General features: G+C 61.3%; 2 protein-coding genes, 1 long non-coding RNA gene and 1 other non-coding gene across 6 annotated transcripts; 2 read left to right on the top strand and 2 right to left on the bottom strand.

Moving 5' to 3' along the window:
- Positions 1-23: 23 nt before the first annotated feature.
- Positions 24-5,406, bottom strand: LOC112306961 (uncharacterized). Its single transcript, XR_002975002.3, has 4 exons — positions 5,249-5,406; positions 4,853-4,932; positions 950-1,188; positions 24-294 (listed from the first exon to the last, which is right to left on the bottom strand). It is a non-coding gene; the product is annotated as an uncharacterized lncRNA (long non-coding RNA).
- On the top strand, positions 2,409-4,846 carry LOC112306960 (testis-specific serine/threonine-protein kinase 1). Its single transcript, XM_045197448.2, has one exon. It carries the CDS (start codon positions 2,739-2,741, stop codon positions 3,849-3,851), a length of 1,113 nt encoding a protein of 370 aa, XP_045053383.1. The 5' UTR covers positions 2,409-2,738; the 3' UTR covers positions 3,852-4,846.
- LOC112307046 (small nucleolar RNA SNORA9) lies at positions 4,553-4,684 on the bottom strand. The gene has a single exon (XR_002975012.1). It is a non-coding gene; the product is annotated as a small nucleolar RNA SNORA9 (small nucleolar RNA).
- A 1,410-nt stretch (positions 5,407-6,816) lies between the features above and the next one.
- On the top strand, positions 6,817-27,879 carry CCM2 (CCM2 scaffold protein). Of its 3 annotated transcripts, none has more exons than XM_053926475.1 (10): positions 6,817-6,967; positions 20,419-20,592; positions 21,835-21,918; positions 22,212-22,395; positions 23,914-24,050; positions 24,612-24,747; positions 26,348-26,405; positions 26,656-26,758; positions 26,901-27,039; positions 27,382-27,879. In XM_053926475.1, exons 1-10 carry the CDS (start codon positions 6,938-6,940, stop codon positions 27,660-27,662), a joined length of 1,326 nt encoding a protein of 441 aa, XP_053782450.1. In that variant the 5' UTR covers positions 6,817-6,937; the 3' UTR covers positions 27,663-27,879. The 3 variants fall into 3 exon arrangements, with proteins under 3 accessions (XP_053782450.1, XP_053782451.1, XP_053782449.1); XM_053926474.1 differs by lacking the exon at positions 6,817-6,967 and adding an exon at positions 18,232-18,520; XM_053926476.2 differs by lacking the exons at positions 6,817-6,967; positions 23,914-24,050; positions 24,612-24,747 and adding an exon at positions 18,223-18,520.
- The last annotated feature ends 70 nt before the right edge of the window (positions 27,880-27,949 follow it).

Raw genomic sequence — 27,949 nt, forward strand, 5'->3', positions numbered from 1 at the left:
GAGAAAGAGGCTAGACTGAGCCACACATTTAAAATCCCTTTATTAAATGTCCCTTGTTTCTCATTCAGGAAATGTCGGAGGAGCCGAGGTCCTTGTTCTGGAGGCAGGCAGAAGAAACAGTGTCCAGTCTGGGCTCAGAGAGGGTCAGTCAGATGCCAGGCCCTGAGCTGCTCTGACCCCATTGAAGAGCCAGAAACTCCAACTCCTTGCAGAAGGGGAGCCAGCAAGGACTAGAACCCGCTCAGAGAGGTGAGGGGCGAAGGCCTGGGCTCCATCTCTGGACACCTGCTCCATCTGCAGAGACAAGAGAGTCGGGGAACCGTGAGGCCGGCTGCGAAGACTCGCTGGCATGAACCCATGGCCAGGGGCTGTCACACGAAGGGCGGTTGCCAGAGTGGCAACAACAAACTCAACCTGGGTTCCCACTCCTGACCCCACCGTGAGCCGCCCGTTGTGGCCCACACACCCCTGACCTAGAAGATCCCTGGGGAAGGATGCCCCTTGGGTCCCAAACCCCAAAGGTCGTCAGTCACCTGACTTGCAATATGGAAAGGTCAGAACAGTGGGTGGTTTTGAACTTCCTGGCCAGGCACTCCTGGCCTTTCTGCATAGCCCCCACCCCAGAGCCCTGGACCAGCCTGGTGGCCACCAAAGGGAATACCTGTCAGGTCTCTTCTAGCCCTGACATCCTGGCATTTAGGGGCAGGGACACACAGCAGTCTGCTGCAGGGAGGTGTCTCGCAGCAGCCAGGAAGGGTCTGACCCACGCCCCCAGCCTGCAGCTGACAAGGCGGCCCCTGCAGCTTCACAGGTGCTGGGAGGAAGCTCGAGTCCCAGTGGGACAGAGCTGGTGATCCACAGCAGCCACAGTCAGAGCACCAGCCCCAATTCCCCCAGGGCGCCAGGGCTCCGGAAGGCACCCTGCATGCAGGAAAGCCAGGTTGCTCACCTTGCACAGGGCCACACCGGCTCCCTGTTCTGCAGGGAGGGGCTACCGCACGCCCACAAGGCCGTCTTGAACAATCCCGAACAGACAGTCTGGGCCACAGGGCAGCCAGTGCCTTGCTCCCAGAGCCCAGAAGCACGAGGTTCATGGAAAAGTGTCTCCTGAGGGCAGCCGCGTGGAGGCTGGTGTGTTCAGTGCCCGGGCTGGGATGGAGGAGAGCTGGGTCCGCTGGAAGCCTCGACCTTTACAGGGGAAGGAAGGTGTGGTGTGAGCCTGCCACCCTGAGGGCCCAGGGGCTCTGCTGCCCCACCACGACCATGCCAGCCCACCCAACAGCACCCGCAGCCCCGACACCGGCGAGGACACAGGGCTTTCCCTCCCACCAACCTACCTGGCTCTGCTGGGTGAGCCTGGACACCGAATTCTGAACCCCCCCATCTGTATTGGATGGACCTAATACACCCTATGGCACTTCTCCAAGATTTGCACTGGGTGAAGGAGCTGTGTCCTCCGAGCCACGCAAGTGGTCACAGTGTAGGGACAGAGTACAGGAGCAAGAAGGCGCTGATGTCCACCTTGGGCTGCAGCCACGTGGATGTAGAGATGCTGACCAATGAGCGCCAAGGGGGTGGTGTGCATGCACTCCAGCACACAGAGGGCACCCACTCTCTGGGGCAGACTTGGCCAAGATCAAACCCAAGGCTCCAGGGTGCCGTGCAAGCAGGTGCTAAATGGAGGAGCCCTCACAGCGGCAGGCTCCACTGCTGGCACTCCAAGCGGCATCCAGGTCCAGCCTCAGCTCTGCTCCAGGAGCCCAGCCAAGGCTCAGGTCTGGGCAGACCCCCGGCGCAACACACAGCAGGAGCAGAGATCCCTGTCAGTGGCGCCCAGTGCAGAGTCGCTGTCAGAGCAGCAAGCTGACGGAGGCTTGGGTGAGAGAGGCACAGGGAGGTGAGGTGTCCAGCCAACCCATGCGGGAGGGGGCGGAGCCCTGGCTTCCTACAGGCAGCCACCAGGGGCCTGGGGTCTGCCCATCCTGATCCCCCTCCATCCTCCTCCTCCCTAATGCATGGATGACAGACCACCTCAGGCCAGAGCTTCCAGGACGGAAGGGAGAAACAGCCGGGAATATTTCTCCCCAGCTCCTTGCCTGTGGGGGTCTCTCTGGTCGCCACCTAAGGTCATTGCCTCTCTCAAGGCTGCCCTCTCTGCACTGCCCTTCCCAGGTTCCAGTGATCGTCCCCCCCTTCTTCCAAGAGTGTGACCACCATTAGGGCTCCGTACACTCTGCTCCCACCTTTGAAAACTATGCCCTTACCAGACCCGACTGTCGCGACTGAAGGGCACCGTTTCTGGCAGGGACGGGACTGATACAACTGCCTGCCCTGGCTCTCCGCTTGACACAAGTCCTGGCTCTGGGTTTGGAGGCCTGGGTGGACCAATGTGTCCCCACAGTCCCTACCTACCTCGGGTCCCAGCCAAGTGCAAGGCCACTCTCTAAAGGCCTTCAGTCAGATCCAGCCCGCTGGCTGGCCTTCCAGGGTTCCGAGTCCAAATGGCTCAAGCCAGAGCCTCATCCCCCAGGGCACCCCTCCTCTATGACTTCACCCACTGAAGTCACCCCGGAGACAACAATGAACGTTCCACCCCAGAGTCCGGGCCTCGAGGAGGCAGGACAGGAGGCCCAGCCAGCCCTGAGGACTCTGTCCGCAGTGTGAACGAGGACACCACCGGCCCATGCCTCACGGGCACGTGGAGGGCAGCCTCAGAGGCGGTGGGTGCTCCAGGCACCATGGATGACACTGCCGTGCTCAAGCGGCGAGGCTATATCATGGGGATTAACTTGGGAGAGGGCTCATACGCCAAAGTCAAATCTGCTTACTCGGAGCGCCTGAAGTTCAACGTGGCGGTCAAGATCATTGACCGCAAGAAAGCCCCTCAGGACTTCTTGGAGAAATTCCTTCCCCGGGAAATTGAGATTCTGATCATGCTAAACCACCACTCCATCATCAAGACCTACGAGATCTTCGAGACCTCGGAGGGCAAGGTCTACATTGTCATGGAGCTCGGGGTCCAGGGCGACCTCCTTGAGTTCATCAAAACCCATGGAGCCCTGCACGAAGACGAGGCTCGCAAGAAGTTCCGCCAGCTCTCCTTGGCCGTCAAGTACTGCCACGACCTGGACATTGTCCACCGAGACCTCAAGTGCGAGAACCTTCTCCTCGACAAGGACTTCAACATCAAGCTGTCCGACTTCGGCTTCTCCAAGCGCTGCCTGCGGGATGACAGCGGCCGGCTGACCTTGAGCAAGACCTTCTGTGGGTCAGCGGCGTATGCGGCCCCCGAGGTGCTACAGGGCATCCCCTACCAGCCCAAGGTCTACGACATCTGGAGCCTGGGTGTGATCCTCTACATCATGGTCTGCGGCTCCATGCCCTACGATGATTCCAATATCAAGAAGATGCTGCGCATCCAGAAGGAGCACCGAGTCAACTTCCCACGCTCGAAGCACCTGACAGACGAGTGCAAGGACCTCATCTACCGCATGCTCCAGCCGGATGTCAGCCGGCGGCTGCACATCGATGAGATCCTCAGCCACTGCTGGGTGCAGCCCAGGACCCGGGGCCTGTCCTCTGTAACCATCAACAAGGAGGTAGGGAGCTCCAGGGGCACCGAGCCCTTGCAGACGCCCGAACCTGCCTCTGACAAGAAGTCAGCCACCAAGCTGGATCCCCGGGAGGAGGCACAGCCTGAGGTGAGGCCAGAGACAAAGTCCAAGGAGGAGACGCTACAAGTGCAGGCATCAAGGCAGTTGGAGACCACGAGCGTCACCCTCGCAGGCCAGCAGCCGAGCAGGGAGACAGTGGAAGGGGGCCCCCTGCAGCCCCCTGAAACACACACCTAGTGAGCCTCTCTCAGGGCCCAGGGGCTAGCAGGAGATGAGGCAGAGCTCAGGGCTTCGAGCCTGAGCTCCAGAAAAGCCAAGGGACACGGCAGCAAAGGAAGACAGTCCCGGATGAGCCACTATTTTTGTCAGTTTCTTTTCCCGCCCTTAGAACATGGCTAAAGAAGCAATAAATCACTATATTAGTGCACACACTGGGTGAAGCACAACTAAGTTTCGCACGACACAGCTCAGCGCACCTCACTGCCCTCCTCTCCCCTGGGCTCTGCCCATAAATCCGCTGAGCGCTCGCCTGCCGTGGCTCCACCGCAGCAGTTATCCTGTGGTTCTCTGGAGCTTGTCTCCTGGAGCCTCGGATCCTCAGGGCAGGGTTCCTCGCCCCCTACTGCTCTCTATTCTTTATTCCCTGTAGCCGTCCCCCGAGTTTCATCTTCAACTTTTTGTAAGACTGTTTCCAGGATATGGTAATATAAAATTCACAATAAGCCTGGACCAGAGCAAACACCCAGAAAGCCCCAAACAACTTCGGCACAGACATGACTGTTCTGGTTCTGCACCCTGATCCAGTGCCATTTGCCCCATGTTGCTATTGAGCACCTGACACATGGGTACTGTGACCGCACTGTGTGTGGCAAGTGGCTGCCATGGAGCCGTGCAGATCCACACGGGGCCCCACACACCAGTTTCTGAAGGGAGCAAGCGACTGTCTGAAATTTCTATAACCTTGCCCTGGGTGCAGCAGGGCCAGGCCTCAAACCGTTTCAGAATGTTCTTGCAAGCACTGTAGGAATGCACAGGGCCACTCCAGACCCAAGCACGCTGGAGGCTTGCCACCTGCAGCCCCACCCGCCCTCTGCCAGTTTAGTTAGCCCACGTGGGTTTCTTCCAGGAGCCTGGGCACAGGTAACCGACAGGTGTCAGGAAGGAGCCTGGGGGGCAGCAGGCTCATCAAGCACAGGAGCCCCTCTCTGCCATTCCAGCGCAGAGCTTCCTAAACTTACCATTCCCCGGGGTTATTCGTGTCATCGCGTCACTACACAAAACATCCTTTCTTCCACATTCTTCCATAGGTCAGCACACACTGCGGGATTACAGGCAGGACACAGAAAGAGGTTCGGTGATTACTGTCCCGTGAACTACGGCAGGGGCACAGCGGGCCGGTGCTGGGAGGCCGCACTCTGAGCGCATGTCGCAGGACTGCTGCAGAGGAGGCGCGCGCTGAGGTCCGGCCTGCCTCGCAGCGCCTCGTTCTCGCCTTTGGGAAAGCCGCCCCCGAGACCCCACGCCCAGCGCGTCCCCCATCCTCCCAGGTCGCACGTGTCCTTGGAGCCCGGCTGGAGATCCCCTGCAGGCCAGCGCACCTGCCGCGCCCCGCCACGCGGGCCCACGACTCTTACCCAGCCTCAGAAGACGGCGGGCCCCGCCTGGGATCCTCGATGGCTTTGGATGAAGACGACACCCGGGACAGTCCCGCGGAAACGAGACCTCACCGCCACCGTCCGCCATGACTGCCGCCACACACCCCACACGCGCCGCGCGCCTGCGTCATCACGCAGCCTTCCCGAAGCGGCCTGTGGCGTCACACAGCCTGCGCCCCACGGCCGCGCGCGGCCCGGGGAGGTGACGTCGCGGGGGCTCTGGGCGAGGCCTGGAGCGCGGTTGCCGTGCGCCTCGGTCCTCCCTGACGGAGGACCTCAAGGCTAGTGCTCGGTGCGGCCGGGCGCGCCGCGAGCCTGCCAACCCGGTCGTGGACTGGGCCCCGGGACGGCGAGAAAGCGGGCCCTGTGAGCAACAGAGCCAGGGGCGGCCTCGCAAAGGAAAGGAGATGTTGGTCGGCCCTCTTCCAAGTAGCAGGAGGACCTCTTTGCTTTCAGAATTCTGCCCTTTTCAAGTGAAATCTCTAAAGGCTAAATAAGTTTGCAGCTGGCCTCACAACCCTGAAATATTTCCCAAGGACTTGGGCGCTCTCACTCTGACCATCTCCCCGAGTCCTGGGAGGGCAAGGGCCCCACTTGGCACCTGACTCCAAATTGCACGACCTCCCAGCACCTTCTGCAGGCAGAGGAGGAGTGCTCAAAGGCCCAGCTCCATCCCGCAGAGCAGGAAATGAGAGAATGTGGAGCCGAGAGGCCACACACTGGCAGGTGGCATAGGATTCCTCACTGAAAAAAAACAGTCGAGACAAACACCGGTTTGTTTGGTGTCGATTTACACTCTCTGTGCTGCAGGGTTCTTGCTGGCATCTTGCTGTAGTTGGCAAGGTAGTGGGCCTGCTGCTGCTGACTACAATTTGCAGTGTGCTTTCGGGCAAACCACCGGATTCTAGCTGACTGTTAAGCGTTTACATTTTACTCTGTTTCATTCAGATAGGGTCTGGACTAGTCAGTTGGCAGCCTCGGGAGCTTCCCGGGTGTAACTTGAAACTGTCCGCCTACGTGGAGGGCAGGGAGACTCTGAAGAAAGAGGCGGGCCACCCCGGGTTGGCAGATGGCAGCTTTAATAAACGAGAATGAAACCAGTTTCTCACCTTCCTGTTAGGACCGCCCTTCCAGCTGGCCCCGCCCCTCCCCAGACCCGCTCCTCCCTTCCTATTAGCCCCTCCCACGTGCCCCGCCTTTCCCTCAGGCCCCGCCCCATGGCCCCCACCCAGCGTTTCCCGTCGGCCTGAGTTTGGCCTCTCTGAGCGCGAGGCAGGCCGGGAAGTTGGCAGTCGTAAAGATGGCGGCGGAATCGAAAAGCTGGAGCCGCTCCCGCGGCCCCGAGGGGCAATGGGCGGGCTGAGGGCGAAATAGGGGCGTGACAGGCGCGCTCCCGCCGCCCTGAAGGGGAGGGGCGGGGCTGGCGCGATCTCGCCGCTCTGAAAGGCTGGGGGCCGGGCGTGCGGGGGGCGGGGCCGCGCCCTGGGCCCGGAAGTGCGGGGTGCGGACGGCCCCTGGCGGCCGCGGGCGGAGACAGCGGCAGGGAGGGCGGGCGGGCGGCGTAGGAACGCGGCCGCGGCGGCCGCGGGGCCCGGGCGAGCATGTAGCGGTCGCGGGGGGCGCGGGGCTCCCGGGGCGGGCCGGGCCGCGGGGACCGCTCGCGGCGACATGGAGGAGGAGGGCAAGAAGGGCAAAAAGGTGCGTCCTCTCGAGGGCCGGGCAGGGGGCGGCGGGGCCGGGCTCGGGGGCACAGGGAGGCTCCCGCGGGCCGGCCTTCGGTCTGCCGGCGCGGGGCGGCCGCGGAGGGAGGTCCGGGCGCACACGCCGGGGTTGAGAGTGGCGGGCAGGCCGGGCCGGGTGGGAGGCGGAGCGGGTCCCCGCGGAGGGTAGGAGGCGCGCCCCGGGACAATGCCGTTAGGGGGTCCTCTGCCGGGCGGCGCGGCGGGGGAGGAAGGGGCCACGCCTTTCCGCCCCTTCCGGCCAGTGACTCCCCCAAACCCAGGCTCTCCACATGGCCTGTCCCGGGGCATTGCCGAGGGATGCAGAAGAGCTGGCCCTGCTTACGGGTCAAAAAGCCTTCCAGGGCTGGAACCGGAGGGACAGTGGGTGTGAGCTTAAGGTACGACCCTTGGCTGCTGGATGTCTTCAAGCTTTGGATTCCGAGTAAAACCAGAAGCAGCCTCAGGTGCGGCCCGTTCACAGGTTGGGTTTTCTCTGCCTGACACCCAACGAGTGATCTCAGTGACCTTAGGTTCGCAGCTGGATTTGGGACATAGTGCAAGAGGCTCCTCCGTTTATGTAGTTTTTAAGATGTGGCTTTAATTACGGGGTAGAGTAGTTGATAAAGAAGCTCAACATTTTAAGGAGAGTAAATAACCACGTGGGATAAGCTATCATTAAAATGGAAAATGGGTTTCAATGAAATGTATCTTTTTCAAATACAGGCTTTATAACCTGCTTAAGTGTTTTCCCTATCATTTTTGGTTTAGTAAATGTGTGCGTGTTTGCACTTTCATGTTCAAGGGTGAAACAGACTAGTAAGTCCTATGTTGTTACCTCAGAGGCAGCTGTGTCCATCAGTTGAGCCGCTCGTCACCTGCCTTGCAAGGTGCCCCCTGCCCGGGGTTGTGCGGTGCTGCCTCTGTCGCGTGTTTGCTCGTTCTACGTTGCGAGTCGAGCAGCATGTCCAATTTCAGTGCGGCAGCAGTAACCTACAAAGATGTTCACGTCTGGAAGACGGCCCAAGAAATCGGTTCAGCTTGAGCGTTAGTCTGCAGAGGGATGCTGCCCACTGCAAAGGGGAGAGCTGAGTTTAAGTTTTGTACCAAAGCTGGTAGAAGCCCCCAGAAGGAAATCAGTCAGTTCCCTCCTTCCCTATCACAGAGCCCTGTCGACCAGCACCTGTACAGGAGGTGGCCTGTCCCCAGCACTTGGGGCCGCCAGCTCAGTCCCAGCAGAGCACCAGTCCCCACCTCGTCTTCCACAGTGAGGCCAAACGCTCTTCCCCCCTGCTCAGGAGAGTTGCTGGGTTAGCGCCTACCCGGGGAGGATGGGATTGACTGAGTTTCTTCTTAACCTCCTACCAACCGTGGTAGGAGCATTACACCACTTAGCAATATTGAAAGAGAAGGAAGCAGACATTCCCAAGCTTTTGGACTAGAAGTGAAAAAACAGTAAAACTCAATTTTGGAGCTGGGGCAGTAGGAAGGTTGTAGGCAGAGAGAAGGTTGCTGATGAATTCCATTGTCCATTGGAGGAGATTCATTGTCTCTGTGAGAGGATACATAGTTGCCTTGGGCAGGAGCAAGCGTTTTCTCTGTTCTGCCACTGCCCCAGTTTGTTTTCCCACAGGCAGCTGTGCAGGGCTCTGGGAAGGGGATTCCTATCCAGGCCACCACTCAGCACACTTTCCCAGTGCTCTGTGCCACTTGCAAGCCTGTGAAACCTTCCTGCTCTGCCCCCCCATTCCATGTGAGGTCACCTCCATCTCCAAAACTTGGTGTTGAGTCATTTTTGTGTGGCAAACTAACCAGAGATGCTATTCTAAAACATACAGATTCAAGCTGAAACAGCAGAAGTAGTCACTTAAGAGTTTTACGAACGTACAGCTAGACATTTGAATTCTCTTCCCAAGTTAGCTCCCTCGCAAGATGCAGACTTAGCCCTTTAAAAGCGTGGACCATCGGCTCTGTCAGGTCCTCAGATACTGGCTTTGCTGCTCATTAAGCAGTTGCCGGGGCGTGTTCTAACATGGCCTAATTGCCCTGGGCAGGGGGCGGCGAGCTGCCAGGGAACCAGTAGAACCAAGTGGACTTGATATAAAGTGGCCTCAGGCACAGTCCTGTCCTTCCTGAGGCTACGCTGGCACGTAGGATGAGGGTGGCTTGAGCTCCTGCCATGCCCATGGGAGCCGCTGAGTGATAGGGATGCAGGATGAGCCCGCCTGCTGGGAGGGGGTGGCTGTGGGCACACCTTGGGGTGAACATGGGGACAGAGACGTCTGCCGGGTGCTAGTGGCCTGGGCCCACTAGGGCTACTCTTGCCCGGAGGTCTCAGAGCGAATGGTACCTTGCAGACCACAGGTCCTGATTTGGGGTTTAGAGAACAAACCTGCCCCCTTACAGAACAGACCCAAGTTCTGTGAGTTTTGACACCGTTCTGTCAGGATGTAACTCCTTTTTGTGAGAAACGTTGCTGTACACTTGAGTTGGATTGTGTGCATTTTTATAAAGACATGTGACTCCGTCAGGGATTGCAGCCCGTGGGCAGTCACCGCGGCGGGAAGTCACCACCAGGCCTCAACCCTGTTCGGGTCCCGGCTTCTCCTGCTTGGGCTGCTGTTAGGTTGCAGGTCACTGGCCAGGATTTCAACATGAACAAAATGAAGTATTTCTGCATCGATCTAGTTTATTTGCATTCTTCAAAGAGAGCAGGTGTGCGGCACCCTGGAAACGCAGGGCTGGGTCCGAGGTGGTAATGAGGGTCATTCATTTTCTCGTGTTCTGGTCCTGGAGATGCTGAGCTCTTATCGGTGAGGTTACAGGATGTGTGAGGTCACTGTTACGCGCCCTAGAAAAAGAGGGAGGTGGCTGGATGTTTCGGCAGTGGGTGCTCCTTGCTTGTTGTTCGGTCTGCTTGTGTGAGTTTCTGGGAATTCCCATCTAAAAAGTGGGGAGAAGAGGGTCCTGTAGACTGTGGCCCCGAGTCACCAGCCCCTGTGCCTGCTGCTCTCCCGTCAGGGCGGCGTCTGGGGCCCTGGGCGCTTGGCTGAGACCAGCGCCTTTTAAACTTTTGTGACTGCAGCCCAGGTAGCTGTCCCTCACCTTCATGGTGCGCGTGTGTGGAAATGTTTGTGTAGCTGAAATGAAAGTTTGAAGAAGTGGTACCTCCTCCAAGCCATGTGCTCTGATTGCTTAAAACCGCTATGTTTTCGTGTTTTCACTAATGAAACTGAGCTGTGACCCGCTAAATTGCTTTCATAACTAAATTGGTCCCACAGCTGTGACATGGGCTCACGAGGTGACTCCGAGCCTCCATGCCTTGTTTTATCTTTGCTCTTGAGTACTCCTCACCATGATTCTCGGGTGGCAAGGGGCACTCCAGGGCGAGGAGGCCTGAGGAGCGGGGCGGAGGTGCCCAGGTCGGGCGGCCTGTAGATGGGTTCAGAGTGACCAGCGACTGGCAGGCTCATCATGCTCTGGTTTGCCGGAGAGTTCCATCAGTGTTGTGTGTTCATTAGTTTTCAACGAAAGGAAGCATGGAGTCCCTGTGCCCCTTCTGTCGGCAGCTGTGACCTCCTGACCCCCACAGTGGGGACTTAGAACGTACACGGGGACCTTCTTGTGCTTCGTCACTTCTGTGCCCCATCACTGCTGGGAGCGTCCTTTGAGAGGAGGCTGGTGGCCAGGCAAACGTTCCTCTCGGCACTAGTGCTGCAGGGGGCTGCTCCGGAGGGAGAGGCCAGCAGCATCGGGCAGTAGGGTCAGAGACGAGCCCCTTCTGTACCCTGTACTTGCCCCTGCAGTCACTTTGGGGCCAGTAACACACCTGCCGCGCTCACCTGCTTTGCCACTGAGTTAGGAGCCACGGTTGAGCATGGACTGGCTGCTCAGCCTGGAGTCACGCTCTCTGTTGCCTTGCGTGCCACTGACACGCTTTGTGCAGCGAGGAGAGGGCTGAGGGCTTGGAAAGTGAGCTGCTCACACACACACAGGCCGTGCTCGTGTGCCAGAGAGACACTTGGGGGTTGCCTTGCGACCTGCAGAGCCGGGGAGGTGGGGCGAGGCCCGTGGGGTGCCTGGCTTGCGCCTGCGTGCAGCCAAAGCGACTGGAACTTGCCATCTTTCCCTCTGAGGACTGTTTCCCGGCGTTGACTGCACGCCCAGCACATGTGCCGGGGACAGTGAGCTCTGAGGCCCAGAGGACAAGTAGAGAGGGTCATTAGGGAGCGAGTAAGGAGCCTTTGAGTTACGAAGACAACGAGCCCGAGTGCAGAGAGGATCTTGTGATGTCCCCTCACGCCCCAGCCTCACACCACCGCGTGACAGCTCGGCTCAGGTGCGCGAGTGCAGCCGCCCCTGCTCCCAGGGCAGCGAGATGGACAGCCGTGTCCCCCTGGGTTCCTGTGTGGAGGCCTAGCCCCCAGAACCTCGGCAGGGGTGTTGGGAGATGAGGTTAGGTGGGGTCAGTAGGATGGCCCCACCCCACATGACCTACATCCTTATCAGAAGAGGAAATGTGGCTAGAGAGCCCCCAGGGGTGCGCACACAGCAGGTGGACCAAGTGAGGCTGGGAGAAGACCGTCTCCCCACCCTGGAGAGCAGTCCTGGGAACCCGACCCTGCCTGCACCTGGCGTGCGGCCCGCAGCCCTGGAGGGCAGGGCTGTCGGCTGCGGGAGCCCTAGTCTGTGGTCCTCGGTCCCGGTAGGTAGCGGGTGATTTTGAAGCAAGCCCAGGGTGCCCGGCTGCTGTGACAGGAATCTAGTGCAGTGGCCCCAGACTGGGCCCGTGGCTGGGACATGGTCTCCACAGTTGCCCCAGACACGGGGGGTGACTCAGAGTGGCGGGGCCGCTGCTTGCGCTCTGTGCCCGGTCGCTGTCCTGAGTGCCGTGGGCAGGCGCCGGCTGCGGTTGCTCTCAGCCATCCCTCCTGGCAGGAGCAGCGCTCAGATTTCCTGGGTCGCACACACAGGGAGCTGAGCCGGGAGTTGCCAACTGAGCAGAAACACAAAGACATGTTTTCTTACCCCGAGCCGGTGGCAACATGTTGCAGTTTCCCGGTGCGTGAGCAGTGTGGCTGTGGGGCTGAGATTAGACATCCGATATCAGGTGGCAAGAGTGTGGTGCGTGTGATCCTCCCTAGTAAGTAGGAGGCGGGAATCGGGCTTTTGTTCGCGGCTTACATGGCGGTGTGTGGGGTGGGTCTTGTGGCCCTGGAGGGGGAGCAACTGTTGAATCCTGAAAGTGTGGGAAGCTGGATGGACACTGACCGAGGTGTTGCTGCTGCTGCTCCCGAAAACCCAGTGTGGGCGTCCCTCACGGTGGGAGGGGCCATCTCGCTTCTGCTATTACTTGTGACAGAGAAGGAGGGAAACTTATTGATCTGAGTCTTTATTGTGCGTTTTATGGTTTGAAATCCCGTGCTAGGTTTTCCCCAGAAACGCAGTGGTTTGGGACATTCTGCTCTCACCGTGGGGTGCGACCTGTGTGTAGGGTCTGCTGCCCTCCAAGTCACCTGTCAGGAGAGGCTCCGGTGCCGACTGAGTCTGTCACTGCTGCCAGTCGCTTTGCTGCTGGAAACAGCTCTCTTATTTTACGTCCTGAGGGCCACCCAGTGGTGGAGGCTGACCTGCCCCTTGAACCCTCACTGTCAGGCCCGCCTCAGGCTCGCTCCACATCCTTCCCCTAGTGCTGAGTCCCAGCCCCTCCTTGGAGGTGGTGTGGACGGCCGCCGTCTGCTTTTTTTACCCCACTGCACTTCATTACGGAAAAGTTTGAATTCCTGTCCCCCCACCGCCTGGATCCACCATTAAATGTTTGCTGCCCGGGTGTTTCCCCACACGGCCCCCCCGCCCTTCATCGAGCCACCTGGTTCTTCCTGCGCCCGTCACACAGACTCAGTGGTCTGCTGCTTCAGCAGGCGCTCACTCACTAGAGCTCAGTATTTGGTGACAGTTGTCGCTTGCTGCAGATACGTCCACTGTGCATGCACGTCAGCTAAACTCTGACAGGGGCACACGCCTGTGTGACCCAAACCCTGCCATCACCCAGGAAGTCCCTGGGCCTCTTAGGAGGCCCCTCGCACGCAGCTGCTGCTCTGCCCTCTCTGCCGAGAGCAGTCTGTCTGCATCGGAGCGACCTGCCCCCGGCCTTCACACGCACGGGTTCACACAGGAGTGTCCTTCTGGGCAGGGCCCCTTTGACTCAGCAGCATGCTCTGGGGTCCCCCAGTTTGCATGCACCCCATTGGGGGTGTTCTTTGTGTGTCTGCCACGGCTGCTTCTCCACTGACCTGTGCCGGACGGTTGGGCTAGGAGCAGTTTTGTGTGACTAGGAGAAGCTGCGCGGACGTTTGGGAGCAGGTCAGCGTGGACGAGTTGTCGTTTCCTGGGCAGGCACCTGCTGATGGACTTGCCGGGTGATGTGGTGACTGGATGTGGGGTCTGGCACAAATGCATCCCGATTTTACTACAAGATCCTTTATCATGAAACCATAGGCACGTAATTCTGTGACATCTCAGACCACACTCAAGCTCACCACGTGACATTCCAGGCGCAGGGCTCACACGGCTGTCCACCTCGTGCGAGGCAGTTGTGTGTCCAGCGGCCCCGCCGGCTGCGCGCTCCCTACGGAATTTTTGTCTGCAGATCCTGTCGGTTCGGGGGCGGTTAAACCCTCCAGTTACGGTTTCGGGTTTGCTGTTCCTGCAATGCCGGTAGTTTGGGCTGCATGTGTCTGGGAGGCTGAGTTCTTCAGTGCACATTTAGGGGTGCTGTGTGTTGTTGAAAGGGCCCTCTTCCAGAGCAGACGGCGGCTTTATTGCGGACACTGCTCCTTGCTTTGGAATCTACTCCGTCTGATACTGTGTAGCCACACCGGCTGTCTTACGCTGCACGTCAGCAGGGTGTCTTTGCCATGTCTACAGCTCTGTGTTTAAAGTGCCTCTCTTACGAACGGCGTGCTGTGTAAGTAGTTGTCACATCTCACTTTTTGTCTCGTCTCACAACTGCTGCCATTTATCTTTTGTATAACTTTTTTTTTTAAGATTTTATTTTGCCCTGGCTGGTGTAGCTCAGTGTGGATTGGGTGCTGGCCTGTGAATCAAAGGGTGGCTGGTTCAATTCCCGGTCAGGGCACATGCCTGGTCAGGGCGTGTCCCCAGGTAGGGGGTGTGTGAGAGGCAACCACACACTGATGTTTCTCCCCCTCTTTTTCCGTCCCTGTCTCTCTGCAAATTTATTTTCAGAGGGCGGGGAAGAGAGGAAGAGAAACATGGATAGGTTGCCTCTCTTGCTCCCCCAGCTGGAACTGGGACCAAAGCAGTGATCCTCTTGCTGTGTGGGACGATGCCCCACCCTGAGCCGAGCTGGTCAGGGCTGGAATAATCACTGATATGGCTGTGTTCCTCTCCTGTTTTGCTGCTCGTTTTCTGTTTCATTTTGTGCTTTGTTCCTTCTTGCCCATCGTCTTGTGGGTTGCATATTTTCAGCGCTCTGTTCCGTTGCCAAGTGACCATTAGCTGGCCCCCTCTGGGCGACAGCCCACCCTGACCTGTGCAAGGCTGTGAAGTGGCGCTGTGCTGTCTCTCGCCGACGGGTCTGCTCACACGTCCTCCTGTGGCATCGACACCTGTTTGTTTTGTCTCAGCCACTCCCGTGTGTGCTATGAACCCAACGCGACAGCGTTTTCGCTTGAAACAATCGATCTTTCACGCCTGCATGTTGAACTAACTTTGAATGTACATGGAAGGTGAGGAACAGCACACAGAGCCCACAGACGTCCTCCCCGATGCCCGGTGCTCACTCTCCTGCGCCACTGAAGACACTGCAGATTTGGTGCCGTGGGGCCCTTTGTTCTCAGTGTCGTTTGCGGCCTCGCCCCCTGCAACTGGCTCAGCCAGGAGGCCAGCCTCAGCCCAGCCTTGCCTGGGGGCCTCGGCCGTCCACGTGCCCGCCGGAGGGTGCTGCCCCACCCCTTGCTGGTGCTGAGCCCGTGGTGGCCGTGGCCGGGTTTCTCCATTGCAGATTCTTGCTTGTTCTTACTTTACTCACAGCTACAGCCCTTCACTCTTGCTACTAATTTGAAGCTCCGACTGCCCAGCACTCAGCCCCTGGGCACATGCTGAGCTGGCTCAGTGTCCTCTGGTTCTCGTTGTGGTAGAAGCCCCTCGACACACAGCTGGCCCCCTGACCGTCTCTAAGAGGTTCAGTTGTGTTGACAGCGCACGAGTCCCCACTGCTCTTTGAGCCCTTGCTCACAAGGGCTCCCACGCGGCGGTCCCAGCCCCGAACAGGGTGCTGCTCCCGGGAGTTCTGACTGTGTTCAGTGGGGAAGGTGTTTAGCAGCCATGGTCTGGCCACAGTGGCACTCATCGCCGTCGCGTGTGCGGGCGCCCACAGCCTCGTCTGGGGCGAGCACCCTGGGGCCGTCCACTCCCTGACCGGACGGGCGCCTCTCGGGTCTCTTTTCTTGACCGTGCTTTTGGAGATCTCTCATTCTCCTGTTCAAGGCTGAGTGGCACCTTCCCCTGTGGGTCCCAGTGACTCACTCACCCAGCAGCCTGTTTGTAGGCAGCTGTCACTCTGCTCTGACTGGCAGAACCGACAGCAGCCTTCGGCTGTCCTCTCGCACGCGTGCGGGTGTGTCTGCGGCGTCGGCTCCTGAGGGTGCAGTCAGCTCGCTCGCCGCCCTCGTTCCAGGCGATGCTGGCCAACTGCCCGTGCCGCAGCAGTCCCACCAGCTTGTGTTCTTCAAAAAATGGGTTTTCGTTTTATTTTTTGGTATCTTTCCGGGTTTTATTAACAGCATGAGAATGCTTGTTTTCCAGTAACCTAACCCACGCAGCATGTTAGCAAACTGTGGAGTGTTTGCCCAGCTGATAGATGAAAATGGCAGTTGTTGATAATTTTGGATTTTATTTTCCAAATAAACCTAAAATTTATTTCTTAAAAAAATTTATATCTCAGAAAAAAAACCCAGCAAAGTATATTCAAGGAAAAATAATGAGAACCCCCTGCCCACTGGAAACAGCCGTCACCGCCGCTCTCCAGGCTGCTGCTCTGCGTCTGCGCCTGCGCCCACCGGCATCTTTCCTCCGCGTTTCTTTCAGACACCTTCTCCGTGCCCACTGGGCACGGTGCTTCCTGGGGAATTGTCCCACCTTCCCAAATCTCCCTCACTGTCTAGGGGCGTCTTAGTGCCTCTAGGTGGAGAGACCCCCGTGCTGTTTCAGGGGGTGGAGGGCAGTGGTCTTGCCGGCCTGCATCCTGACTGCCGTCGCCCTCGCCTGCCTGTGGGGCCTCTCCTCCGAGGGCACCGTTTCTGTAGCTGCAGCTGGCACGTGCCGAGCCAGGCAGGGTGGGGGCCACCCTTGAGGTGAGTCAGGAATGGAGTCACCTGGGAAGAGGCGGAGGAGCTAAGTCCCGGTTCTGGAGACCCTTCCAGAGGTCCCACTGTGGTGGGTGTTCTTTCAATTTTTAGAGGGAGGGAAAGTGAAGTAGAAAGGGAGAGAAACATCCACATGAGAGAGAAACACCAACTGGCTGCCTTCCGTGTGCGTCCCGACTAAGGGTCGAACCTGTGATCCAGGCATGTGCCCCGACCGGGAATCGAACCGGCCACCTATCAGTTTGCAGGATGACACCCAACCAACCAAGCCACACTGGCCGGGGCCCATTGTGTTTTAATACATTGTGTTATAAGGAGCTGTCAGTGGACCTGTTTCGGGGAGTTTTGTTTTTGTTTTTTAAAATTTACTGCTTTGAGAGAGGGAGAGAAGGAAAAACATCGATTTGTTGTTCCAATTACTGACGCATTTGTGGGTCGAGGCTTGTATGTGCCCCAATCGCGGGTCAAACCCGGACCTCTGGCATGTCAGGCTGACACTACAACCACTGAACTACCTGGCCGGGGTGTGATGCGTGTTTCTAAAACTCGTTTTATTTTGAAATAATTCCAGACTTAAGAAAAGCTGCAAGAATGGTGTGAAGAACTCCTGTGCCCCTCTGCAGAGTGAGCGCTCGGGGAGTGTCCGCTAGGAAGCCAGGGCAGTGTGCGCTGACCGCCTGACCCCCGCCCCCCCCCCCCCCCCCCCGGCGCTGCCCGGTGTCCGTGTGCGCCACTCCTGCGTGGCTTCCGTCGCGTGCCCACTACCTGCGCACCAGCGACGGGCCAGGCCGGCCGCACGGGTCCCTTCTGGGCTCCCACCACCGTGGGTCAGGCTGCTCCCAGCAGTGCTTCCTGTGGGCACACGCGATGGGCTCCATGAGGACCTGACGCGCCGGCCAGGTGCCGCACCTGCCCCACAGGAGGAGCCCGGGCGGCGCCCCTCGGCTGAGGCGTCCAGTGTGCCGGGCTGTGGGCGGCTCGAGGACACTGGTGCTGACAGCTGCGGCCTTCGTGGTGGGGACCGGCTGAGGTCCCGCCCAGCCAGCAGTGTGGGAGCCGAGCGCCCTGGCCTCTGGGGTCAGGCCTGTGGCCGCCCACTCACGGAGGTGTCTGGGTTTTGTCCTTGGGAAGAGGGGCTCTTCCCACCTCCCAGGGGCCTTTTTCGGAAGGAGACCCCTGTGAAACAGGGACTGGAGACTGAAAGCACCCGCTGTTGGGATGGGTTGGCGGCGCACGACCCTCTGCCTCCCTGAGTAGATCTCAGGCGCAATCCCAGGGAAAGTGCCACCGGGCGCCTCCGGGAACTAGACCACTTGGCACTCACCGGTGTTCGGAGCGAGGAAAAGCAGCCAGAGGACCTGAGACAGAAGGGCGGGAGGGGGCTGTGCAGCACCTGCCACCCACACGCAACCCTGCAATGGGCTCTCTCCCCGGGGACCCAGGCGTGGGACAGCAGCCCCTCTGCCACCACCATAGGCTCTGTGCCTGGAGAAGCCAGGGCTGTGGAGGAAGGCGTTAGACCCGCCCCCCACAGGACAGCAGGCCAGTCAGAGGCGGGAGTAAGAGCAGACAGGCCTTGCACAACCGGAGTGGGGACGATTCTGCAGTGGCCTGGGAGGCGAGGAAGCCCAGAAGCCGTGGGGTGGTGCCAACGGTCTAGTAACATCAACAGAAGTGAGAGACGGCAAATCAGGGAAGACATTTGCGACTTATAAAGCGGAAGGTAAATATTCTTTATATAAGCTTCTCCTAGAAATAGAACCAAAACCCGTGACCTGAGAGAAAAAGCAGGCAGGAAGTGGGAACAGACAGTTCACAGGAAAAGACACGCAAGTGGCTTTTAAACGTGTGACAAGGCAGCGCACACTTGTGCGCGTTCGCTGCGGGGGAGACGCGCGGCCTGCTGGCGTCCTTCTGGGTTTGCCGCTTATGTCGCGGGCGGCCCCTCCGGCGCTGCCGGGCGCTGCAGGCGGACGGAAGGCGGGTCGCCGTGCTTCCGGTGCCAGCCTCTGACTGCGCCTCCGGGGCAGCGGTGGCAGCGGAGCATGCACGCTAGCTGTCGGCCTAGGGCGGGGGACCACGGCTCCCCGGCGGGAACCCCTCCTCCCGCAGACGTCCCGAGGGGCTGGTCCACGGAGAGCGAGGTGGGCGCTGGACGGTGGGGAGGGCCCGGGGGCCCTGCCCCTGACGCGGGTGGGGTTCCGGCTGGCTTCCGGCCTGAGAACCGGGCCTCGGGGTGGGCGGTGGGAGGGAGGAGCTGGCGGGGGCTGGCTGGCCTGGTGCGCCGGAGGTGGGGAATAAGGGGCCGCAGGTGTCACGGCTGCCGGGGGCCAGAGTCTACGTGTGGACTAGGACCCAAGCCTCGAGCTGGACAATAATTTTGGGAAAAAGGGTCAGGAGAAGCGCACCCACAGCCCCCTACCCACTCCTGGAACTCCGTCCACGGCCCGCGGGAGGAGAAGCGTCAGCGGCGCGGGCGGTGGAGAGGCGGGGGCGCGCCTACGCGGGTCTGAGGCCGCTGAGCCCTGCTCCCTCTGCAGCCTCTGTAGCTCCTGCAGAGGCTCCTCTCAGTGGCCGGGCTCTGTCCAGAGCGTCCTGCTCCTTCTGGGGCTGGGTGGGTCCATTTGACTTTTGGGGTCAAAGGCTACAAGACCCTTTTGGCAGCGATGACCCTGGGCGCCCAGTAACGTTAAGGGGCTGCAGGGCTGCAGGCCTCCAGGTGGCGTTAGTCCGTTGCCACTTACTGGAACCACAGTGTTTCCGTTTGCTTTTCAGCCAGAACTTCCCCTCACAGGGTCATGAACCAGCATCAGCCCCAGACCCTGGGGGCCCTCTCGCTCACCGTTCCTGGAAAAGCTGAGTCCGTGCTGGCCGGGTGTCCCATGTGGACTGGGGAGGCAGGGGCGGCTCCCCACCCTGTCAGCCCACAGTCCCGGGGGTGCAGGGTCCAGCGCCACCATGCTCACTTCAGGCTGGCCGCCCAGGCAGCCCCTTAAGAACAGGCTGGTTGGCTCCCAGCTCACCGTGCAGGCACCTGGCAGCGTTTCATCCTGGGTTCAAGGCCTGTTCACCTGCTGTGGGCTTCTGTCCCTGGTGGGGCTGTGACCTCTGCAGGGCCTTCCTGGGGCCTAGCCCTCAGGGCCCCAAACAAGTGTGTGTTAACCAGCTTTTACTGCCACCCCGACGGGGTGCCTGGGGCAGTGAGGGGGCCGGGGTGGGGAGAGTGAGTCTGGCATCGTACACGACGTGATTTCCCTCTAGAGGAGAAATGGTGAGAGTGTTGATGGCTGCTGCTCAGGTGCAGTGTCACGGGTTTCTGGGAGTGTGGCCGGGCCTGCTGTGGGTCCAGCTGCCATCGTCTGTGGGCCCTCCGAGGACGGAAGGCGACCCGTGGTCTGGTGTGGCCTCCAGCTCCCGGTTCCCTGTGTCTGATGGTTTCTTGCCCGTTGGCACCTGTGTTCTCTGGTTTTACGTCCCTGGGGACAACCGGAGACAGCAGCCCTCCGCGCCTGTGCAGGTGACGGCACGCGGGCTTCCCTCGGTTCCCAGGGCGATGGGCGGCCCGGTTCACCCGCCACACCCTTGCTGTGCACATTTGCTGCAGCTGTGGGTGAGCCTCCAGGGCCACCCAGACTCTGGCCAGGGTGAGAGGTCGCCCAGCTCTGGGGGTGGGGGACAGGTGTGCAGAGGGGCACGTGCTCTGTTACTGCAGCAGGAGAGGGAGGGTGGGAGCCTCCTCTATCGGCTGCTGACGCTGCAGCCTTGACCACACCTGCTCGGGCCTCTCAGGTCCTGGATTGCAGTGACCTGCAGAGTCCAGAGGTTGGAGGACACGGCGCTTTTGTTGTCTCGGCAGTCTCCTTCCTGCCCTTTTCCCGCCTGCTGGGAACTGGGACCTGACCGTCCAAGTTTCGGTGCACAGGTGAAGGCCCAGCGCCCCACCAGGGTTTCTGGGTGCTCTCTCCGCAGCCCACGTGGCCAGCAAGTCCGCGTGCGGGCCGGTGCTGGCAGTCACTGCAGCCGTTGCCCTCTCTGCCCGCAGCCTGGGATCGTGTCGCCGTTCAAGCGTGTCTTCCTCAAAGGCGAGAAGGGCCGAGATAAGAAAGCCCACGAGAAGGTGACGGAGCGGCGCCCCCTGCACACGGTGGTGCTGTCCCTGCCCGAGCGGGTGGAGCCTGACAGGCTGCTGAGCGACTACATCGAGAAGGAGGTGAAGGTCAGTGCCGGCCAGTGCGCAGCCCCCGACTCCTGTCCTCGGGCCCTCCTGGCTCTCCCCGTGGTGGCGAGCGCCTCTCTTGGGTCGGCCACATGTTTCGGCTCCTTGGTGGAGGGTGAAAGCTGCTCTGTGCGTCGTGCCCGGGGCGCAGACGCATGTCTCCCGCCCAAACTCAGTGCAGCCAAAATCGGTCATTAACTAGACACTGCTCCAGGAGGTCAGGGGAACAGGAAAGGTGGCGGCCGTGACCCTGGACAGGGAGCTGATGCGGCTCAGGGCCCCAGCACTGAGAGTGAGACACCGTTTACATCGCTCACAAAGGACGCGCCCACACGCAGGCAACAGCAGGCGTGTCGGGCTTGTGCCTGAGACGTGCTCGGAGCCGCGACAGGTCAGGCTGCCACAGGTCAGGGTGGCGGACGCTGACCAAGCACAGGGCCTGGAGACTCGGCCTGGGCGAGGCGCCAGCTCTCCCCACGCCGGGGTTCAGGGTCAGAGCAGTGCCTTGCAGAAGGCCGGCAGGGTGTTCTGTAGGTGGACGGCAGGGCTCTAAAGTCTCCGTGGAATGGCAACAGAACAGAAGAGCTGAAACGGTTTTGAAAAAGGAGGAAAACGAGAGAATCCACGTGCTGGCCTCAGAGCCATGGCAGCGAGGGTGTGAGGGGTCAGCAGGGGGGCTGACCCCAACCAGCAGCAGTGACAAGGACCCACACAGCATGCCCAGTGTGCCCCCAGGTCCATGGGAGGGGCCGGCAGAAAATGAGCAACCCCCTCCCCACCCCGCTTGGCTCTCATACAGAATGATCTCAAAGTGAAGTGTGGATGTAAAGGTAAAATGTAAAACTATAACCTTTTTTAGAAAACAATAGGAAACCATCTTTTTTTTGTTCAAGTCTTTTAAAATTATTATTTTTTTTAAATTTGTTTATTTTTAGACAGAGGGGAAGGGAGAGAAACATCAAGTGTGGTTGCCTCTCTCGCATGCCCACTACTGGGGACCTGGCCCGCAACCCAGGCATGCGCCCTGACTGGGAATCGAACTAGCAACCCTTTGGCTTGTAGGCCAGCGCTCAATCCAGTGAGCCACACCAGCCAGGGCTCACGTCTTTTATTGACCCTTTCTGTTGCCTTCCCGGTTTGTTGAAGCAACAGGCTGGACGGCGTTGGCCACAGCAGCGGCTCAAAGTGGCCAGCCCCGCTGGCCGACCACCTTTCTGACGGCCCTTCCCTTCGCTCTCTCAGTACTTAGGCCAGTTGACGTCCATCCCAGGGTACCTGAACCCATCCAGTCGGACCGAGATCCTGCACTTCATAGACAACGCAAAGGTAACCCGCCTTCCACCCCGGCCTCTGACACTCGGCCCGCCTCACCTCCTGACTGCAACCTCTGACCTGCACACTCCAGCAGCAGCTCCTGGCTCCCGACCCTGGGCCTTCACGGCCATGAGAGACGACCCATCCCATCGCGTTTGGTTCCTCGGTCTGGGGCTTGTGGTTCTGGGCTGTCTCCACATTTTGATGGCCCCCGAGGAGCACCGTGTGTCCGAGTCTGCAGGCCTCTCCCAGGATGCCCCCGTGGTGCAGGGGGGCCCAGCGTCTCGGCCTGTCATCTCTTCCAGAGAGCCCACCAGCTCCCCGGACACTTGACCCAGGAGCACGACGCTGTCATCAGTCTGTCCGCGTACAATGTCAAGCTGGCCTGGAGGGACGGGGAGGACACCATCCTCAGGGTCCCCATCCATGACATCGCCGCTGTGTCCTACGTGCGGGATGACGCCTCCCACCTGGTGGTCCTGAAGACAGGTAAGACCTGGGGGGCGGGACAGGGCGGGGCCCCGGCAGCTGCAGCTGCGTCTCCGCTGTGGAGGGGCCTGCGTGGGACAGAGCTCTGGAGACAGTCCTGCAGCGTCGGGTCGGCCACCACTGCCCACTGTGTCTGAGAAGTGGCCCTCCTGTCCCCGAGGTCAGTCTTGGCCAGAGGAGGGCAGGACCCAAGAGTGCCCGAGGGACAGGTGCTGAGCCTCGTGCTCTGCCCAGGGCTGCCTTCTCCGGGGTAGTGGGGTGTCCTTTGGTATCCAGGCCCAGCAGGGCCCCGATGGAGATGGACTAGAGGCTGGGGCAGGGCCTCCACCCAGCACAGACAGCTCCCAGGCCCTGGCTGGCCCTGGGGTCCTCCCAGGGCGGGGCTGCATGGGTGAGGCCCAGCCCTCCTGGGCCCTCTGGCTGCGGGCTGGTCTGAGTGGAGAGGGTCTGGAGGGCCTCCTCTGGCCTCACCCCTCCGCCGTGGTGGGGCCGCCTCACTGGGCACCCCAGACAAGCTGCCCCTTGGGTCCACGGCCTCTGCCCTGAGCAGTGGTGCTGGGACCTCCCGGTGGGGACCCAGGGTTGGTGCTGCAGCACAGATCTGTCCCCGAAGCCAGCGCCCCCCAGGGGCGGGGGGTGCAGGTGCACCACGCACTGTGTGTGAGGCGGCACAGAGGGAAGGTCAGTAGTCAGGGAGCATGGGGGCCGCTGTTCAGAGCCGCGGCCCTGTGAGAGGCGTCCGCCTGTGCGCCTGGGGGGCCACCGGCCACCCACACCGTGGCTGCCTCAGTTAGAGCCCCTGGGCTCTGGGCTGCTGCACCCGGCAGGTTGGGCGCACACAAGCGTTCTCTCACACCATCTCACACACGCTCCGTCACCCTCACTGAGCGAGCTCCCCTCCGCTCCATTCTCGTGTCTCCTCCGCGTGTGCTTACCGAGCATCTGCTCAGTGACCGCACTTCCTCAAGCTGGAAAACTGCCGATATCTGACTGTTTCAGTCCTCAGAAATGGCAGTTTCTGCGGCTCGAACTGGTGTGGAGGCTGTGACAGGAGTTGTCTCGTCCAGTCTGCACAGTAACCGCGAAGGTGGGGGTGCGTCCAGGCCCACGGCAGAGACGCGGTGATAGCACAGCCGAGTGGGCGGAACTCGTGGTCCAGGTCCCCACCTGGACACTGCCCCTCACACGCCCTTTGCACCTTGCCTCAGTTTCTCCTCCTGCCATCAGGATTGTGTTCCCTGCCCACTGTTTATTACCTTGAACCCCGTCGATACTGTCTTTAGGGCAGATGAAAGGAAGCCGAATTCTGGCAGCCTCCCGTCCTGGCCGAAGCTGTCTGTCTGCCTGTGTGCAGGTGTCAGTAGGTCAAGGAGGGTGGCGTTGCCATGGGCAGTGTGGATGTGGGTGCCCACCGGGGCCGACCCTCGTCCAGACAAGGCAGGGGAGGCCTGTGGCCTGCCCGCACGAGCCTGCAGCTGCGCCCCCGCCTCCCCTAACCTGCGCGGTGTTGATTCGCAGCCCAGGACCCTGGCGTCTCCCCCAGCCAGAGCCTGTGTGCGGAAAGTCCCAGAGGCCTGGCTGCAGGCTCCCTGTCTGAAAGCGGCGTGGCGCCTGTGGAGGCGTGCTGCCTGGTGGTCCTGGCCACAGAGAGCAAGGTCAGCAGCCTGGGGCCCACCAGCCCTGACCCACCCAGGCTGGCCCTGCCCCTCCCTCCTCTGTGTGATGGGGTCGAGGTCCCCCGCACCCCAAATGGTGCCCTGTGGGTGGATTCCTGGGAGTGGCGAGTTAGGGTTTGGGGCCCCATCAGCCACTTGAGGGCTGCCAGCCTCCAGGAACCCCTTGCCGCCCCCGGCCCTGCGTCATTTCCACACCTGTGAGGTGTCAGGGACATAGCTGGGCAGTTCCTCTTTACTGCTGCTGTCCTGGCCAGCCCGTCCCCACCGGAAGCCCCTCTCGACACGGCCCCGTGTCCTGGGGCCCTGCTTCAGCGGCAGGCGTGTGGAGCCTGAGGCGTCTGTCGGGAATGCTGAGCATAGCAGCCCAGGCTGGGACGGGGAGGTGGGCGGCGGCCAGCAGGGCAGTGGGAAGAGCTGCAGGGTGTGTCCTGGTGGGCTGCTGACCTTGGCCCCGGAGGACACTTGGTCCTGGTGCCGATCGGCACCGAGGGGTCAGGCGTCTGGAAGCCACCCAGGGAGCTGCCGCTCTGCCCGGGACAGGTGGCCGCGGAGGAGCTGTGCTCCCTGCTTGGGCAGGTCTTCCAGATCGTGTACACGGAGTCCACCATCGACTTCCTGGATAGAGCCATCTTCGACGGGGCCTCGACGCCCACCCGCCACCTGTCCCTCCACAGCGGTGAGTGATGGCGGGCGGTGGAGGGCCCGTTCTGTCCCACCAGGGCCCTCCTGCTATGCAGGCCGTGCTTCCCCGGGCAGAATGGGTGTGCAGGGACATCGCCGCCACTGCCCCAGGGGCCTGGGGGTGTGAGACGACGCCTCAGTTTCCAGGCTCTGCCGTTCAAGGTCACTTCACTTTGGGGGCTGGGAATACTCTTCTGGAGCCACATGTGGCTGCAGTCACTTTGCTTGACTCAGAACAGGGGCCAGGGGGCTCCAACGGGGGGTTGTGTGTGGCTGATGGCACCTCTTTCTAGGCTGCCCAGCTCGCTTCGGGTGGTATGGGTCCCCCCCCCAGGAAGAAGGCTGATGGGGTGGTGGCGATGTGGGGGTGCGGGCAAGCGCAGGAGCCCCAGAGGCTTCGACCAGACACTCTCGGGTGCCGCTGCGCCCCACATGCGGCTCTTCAGGGACCCACTTGCCAGCACACAAGACGCCCCCGTGCACACTTGAGCCAGACCCGCTGCTTCTGAAGTCTGAAGTTTATTAAGGACTCATGGCTTCTGCAAGTCAGGTGCACAGAGAGGTGGCCAAGCAGCCCAGTGTGGCTCTCCGTGCCGAGAAAGCCGCCTGACCCCCCAGGCCTCCCCCATGGCCGGGAGCCCGCTGCCTGCTGAGACCCTGCGTGTGCTGAGTGCTCTGTGTGCCATCAGGCCCCCACGCCCCATGGCTCAGACATCGGCGGCCCTCGCCATGCGTGGGGAGAGCCCAGCGTGCCTCGGGCTCCATCTGCACACTGCCCCGCATGTCCCTCTGAGGCTCCAGGGACAGGCCGCTTCCCACCTTACGTTGCTCCTGGGGCTTCCCCTGTCCTCAGGGCTCCGACCGGGAGGCAGTGCTTTGTGGGCCCCCCCACACGGAGGCCCTCCGAAGTAGCCCAGGACGGGCGCCCTGTGTTGGGTCAGAGCTGAGCCGCCTCCTTCCCCGGTGCACGCTGCGTGTCACCTAACGTGCTCCTGGGTCCCCGGTTGGGACATGACGTCCGTGGGGGCCCTGCCTGCGCCCTCCACCCTAACTGTGCTCCCGCCGTTGGCAGCATCCCTTTTTTCTCCCGTCCTCTCCCACAGTCCCACACTCTGTCACCTGCCTCTCCCTCAGCTCGGTCCCTACAGGCGACAGTGCTCCCGGGGCCCTCATGGTCTGTCCTGTGTGTCCTCAGGAGTGGCTGTGCCAAGCCCTTCGGTGGTCTGAGGTTCTCGGCCTCGCATGGCCCGTCTCTGTCCTTGGCTGGGTCCAGGCTGGGGTCAGGGCGGGTCTTGGCCTCTGCCCTCGTCAGCTGTGTGACCCAGGCCGGCCGCAGGGCCGACCCAGCTGCTCAGCCAAGCGCGGGCCCCTGTGGCGACCCTGCCGGCTCAGAGGGGACACGGTGAAAGCGAGCATGCTGCTGGGAGCCCACACCACACACGGGCCTTTTCTTGTCCTTGGCTCCGGGGAGCCCTCTGTCACCCCCCACCTTACAAGGCCCCCAGGAGGAGTCCCCAGCGCCAGGCCCAAGGTCCTGCTGAGCGCTGACGCTGTTCGCATGCCTCCTGGTGACCCGGCTCTGCGTTTCCGTGCAGACGACTCTTCCACCAAGGCGGACGCGAAGGAGCCATATGAGACGGACACCAGCACCTTGTGAGTTCCCGCTCTTTGTGCAGCCCCTCCCTGTGGGCTCCCCAGAGTCACACTGCTGATGTCATCACTCTGTGTGAGACCCTGCGGGTGGGCACCTTCCATGTCCCTCCCTGCATTCCCTCTCCCCAGCAGTGCCCCCCCCCCCCGCCATGGCAGGCCCCTTTCTGTCACCCACCCTGACCCCCCCACGCTACCCGGGCCCCGTGCATGGTCACGGGTGCCGGTACAGGGCGGGGCCGTGTCATTGCAGCTCCTTCCCCGAGTGCGTGCCTGCGGCGCCCCACGCCAAGACAGCCAGCGAGAGCGAGCTGAGCGCCACGGCCGCCGAGCTGCTGCAGGACTACATGCTCACGGTAGGCGGCCCTCCCCCGGGGCCCCGCAGGGTGGGCGCTGGGAGGGCGCTCTGGCAGCCTGTCCCTGTGGCGGAGGGCTGCGTGTGTCCCCACGGGAGAGCACGCCCCGGGCCTGGCCCCCGTCACCGCGTGCTCCCTGCAGCTGCGCACCAAGCTGTCCTCACAAGAGATCCAGCAGTTCGCGGCGCTGCTGCACGACTACCGGGACGGGGCCTCGGTGCACGAGTTCTGCATCAACCTGCGGCGGCTCTACGGGGACGGCCGCAAGTTCCTACTGCTGGGTGAGGCCCAGGCGCAGGCTCCCACGGGCCCTGGGGGCTGAGGAGGAGGCCGCTGGGCGGGGGCGGGGTTGCCATTGCGCCCGAGGGGCCAGGCCCTGCAGGGCCCAGAGACCCGGCTGGTGGCTGGTGGCTGGTGGCGGCCCCTGGGTCTGGGGCTGTGCCCCAGCTGAGGGTGTCCTCCCGGTCTTGTCTGGAAGGGAGCGGGCCCCGGAGATGGGAGTGCAGCGGGGAGGTAGGGGTGCCTTGCTCGGGGTCCGCTCTGGTCTCTCCCCGAGCTGGGGTGTCCCTGGCAGAGCTGCTGCCTGTGGGACGTGCGGGGTCAGGCGCGCGCTGTGTCCGCAGGTCTGCGGCCCTTCATCCCCGAGAAGGACAGCCAGCACTTCGAGAACTTCCTGGAGACCATCGGGGTGAAGGATGGCCGTGGCATCATCACTGACAGCTTCGGCCGGTACCGGCGGGCCATGAGCTCCACCTCGACCTCCACCTCCAATGGGAACAGGGCGGCGGGCAGCTCCGACGACCAGTCTGCGCCCTCCGAGGGGGATGAGTGGGACCGCATGATCTCGGACATCAGCAACGACATCGAGGCGCTGGGCTGCAGCATGGACCAGGACTCGGCCTGAGGGGCCATCGCCCACAGGCCCGCCCTCCCGTGCAGGGCTGGGGCTGGGCCGCCCTATACTGTGAAGAAGACACTGGGGCGGAGGCTGCCCCAAGCTGCCTGCACGCAGGCCTGCCTGCGGGCCGGACCCCGGACAGCTGTCGTTCTCGCACAGTGATGCGACGTCCCTGTCAACACTCTCAGAGACTGAAGAAGTTTACTGCAATGTGAATGGTTTATCTCTGGGTGCCTGCGTGTTTCTGGTCCCAGTGGGACCTGGGTGTCCGTCCTGCCCGTCCAGGGCCACCA

This window comes from Desmodus rotundus, chromosome 6 (genome assembly GCF_022682495.2).
Source record: "Desmodus rotundus isolate HL8 chromosome 6, HLdesRot8A.1, whole genome shotgun sequence".
NCBI classification, from domain to species: domain Eukaryota; kingdom Metazoa; phylum Chordata; class Mammalia; order Chiroptera; family Phyllostomidae; genus Desmodus; species Desmodus rotundus.

Coding starts and splice junctions, on each gene's coding strand:
- CCM2 (XM_053926474.1), top strand. CDS start 18,422: ATGCACGCTAGCTGTCGGCCTAGGGCGGGGGACCACGGCTCCCCGGCG. Junction 26,406..26,655: donor GAGACGGACACCAGCACCTT/GTGAGTTCCCGC, acceptor GTGTCATTGCAG/CTCCTTCCCCGAGTGCGTGC. Junction 27,040..27,381: donor CCGCAAGTTCCTACTGCTGG/GTGAGGCCCAGG, acceptor CTGTGTCCGCAG/GTCTGCGGCCCTTCATCCCC.
- LOC112306960 (XM_045197448.2), top strand. CDS start 2,739: ATGGATGACACTGCCGTGCTCAAGCGGCGAGGCTATATCATGGGGATT.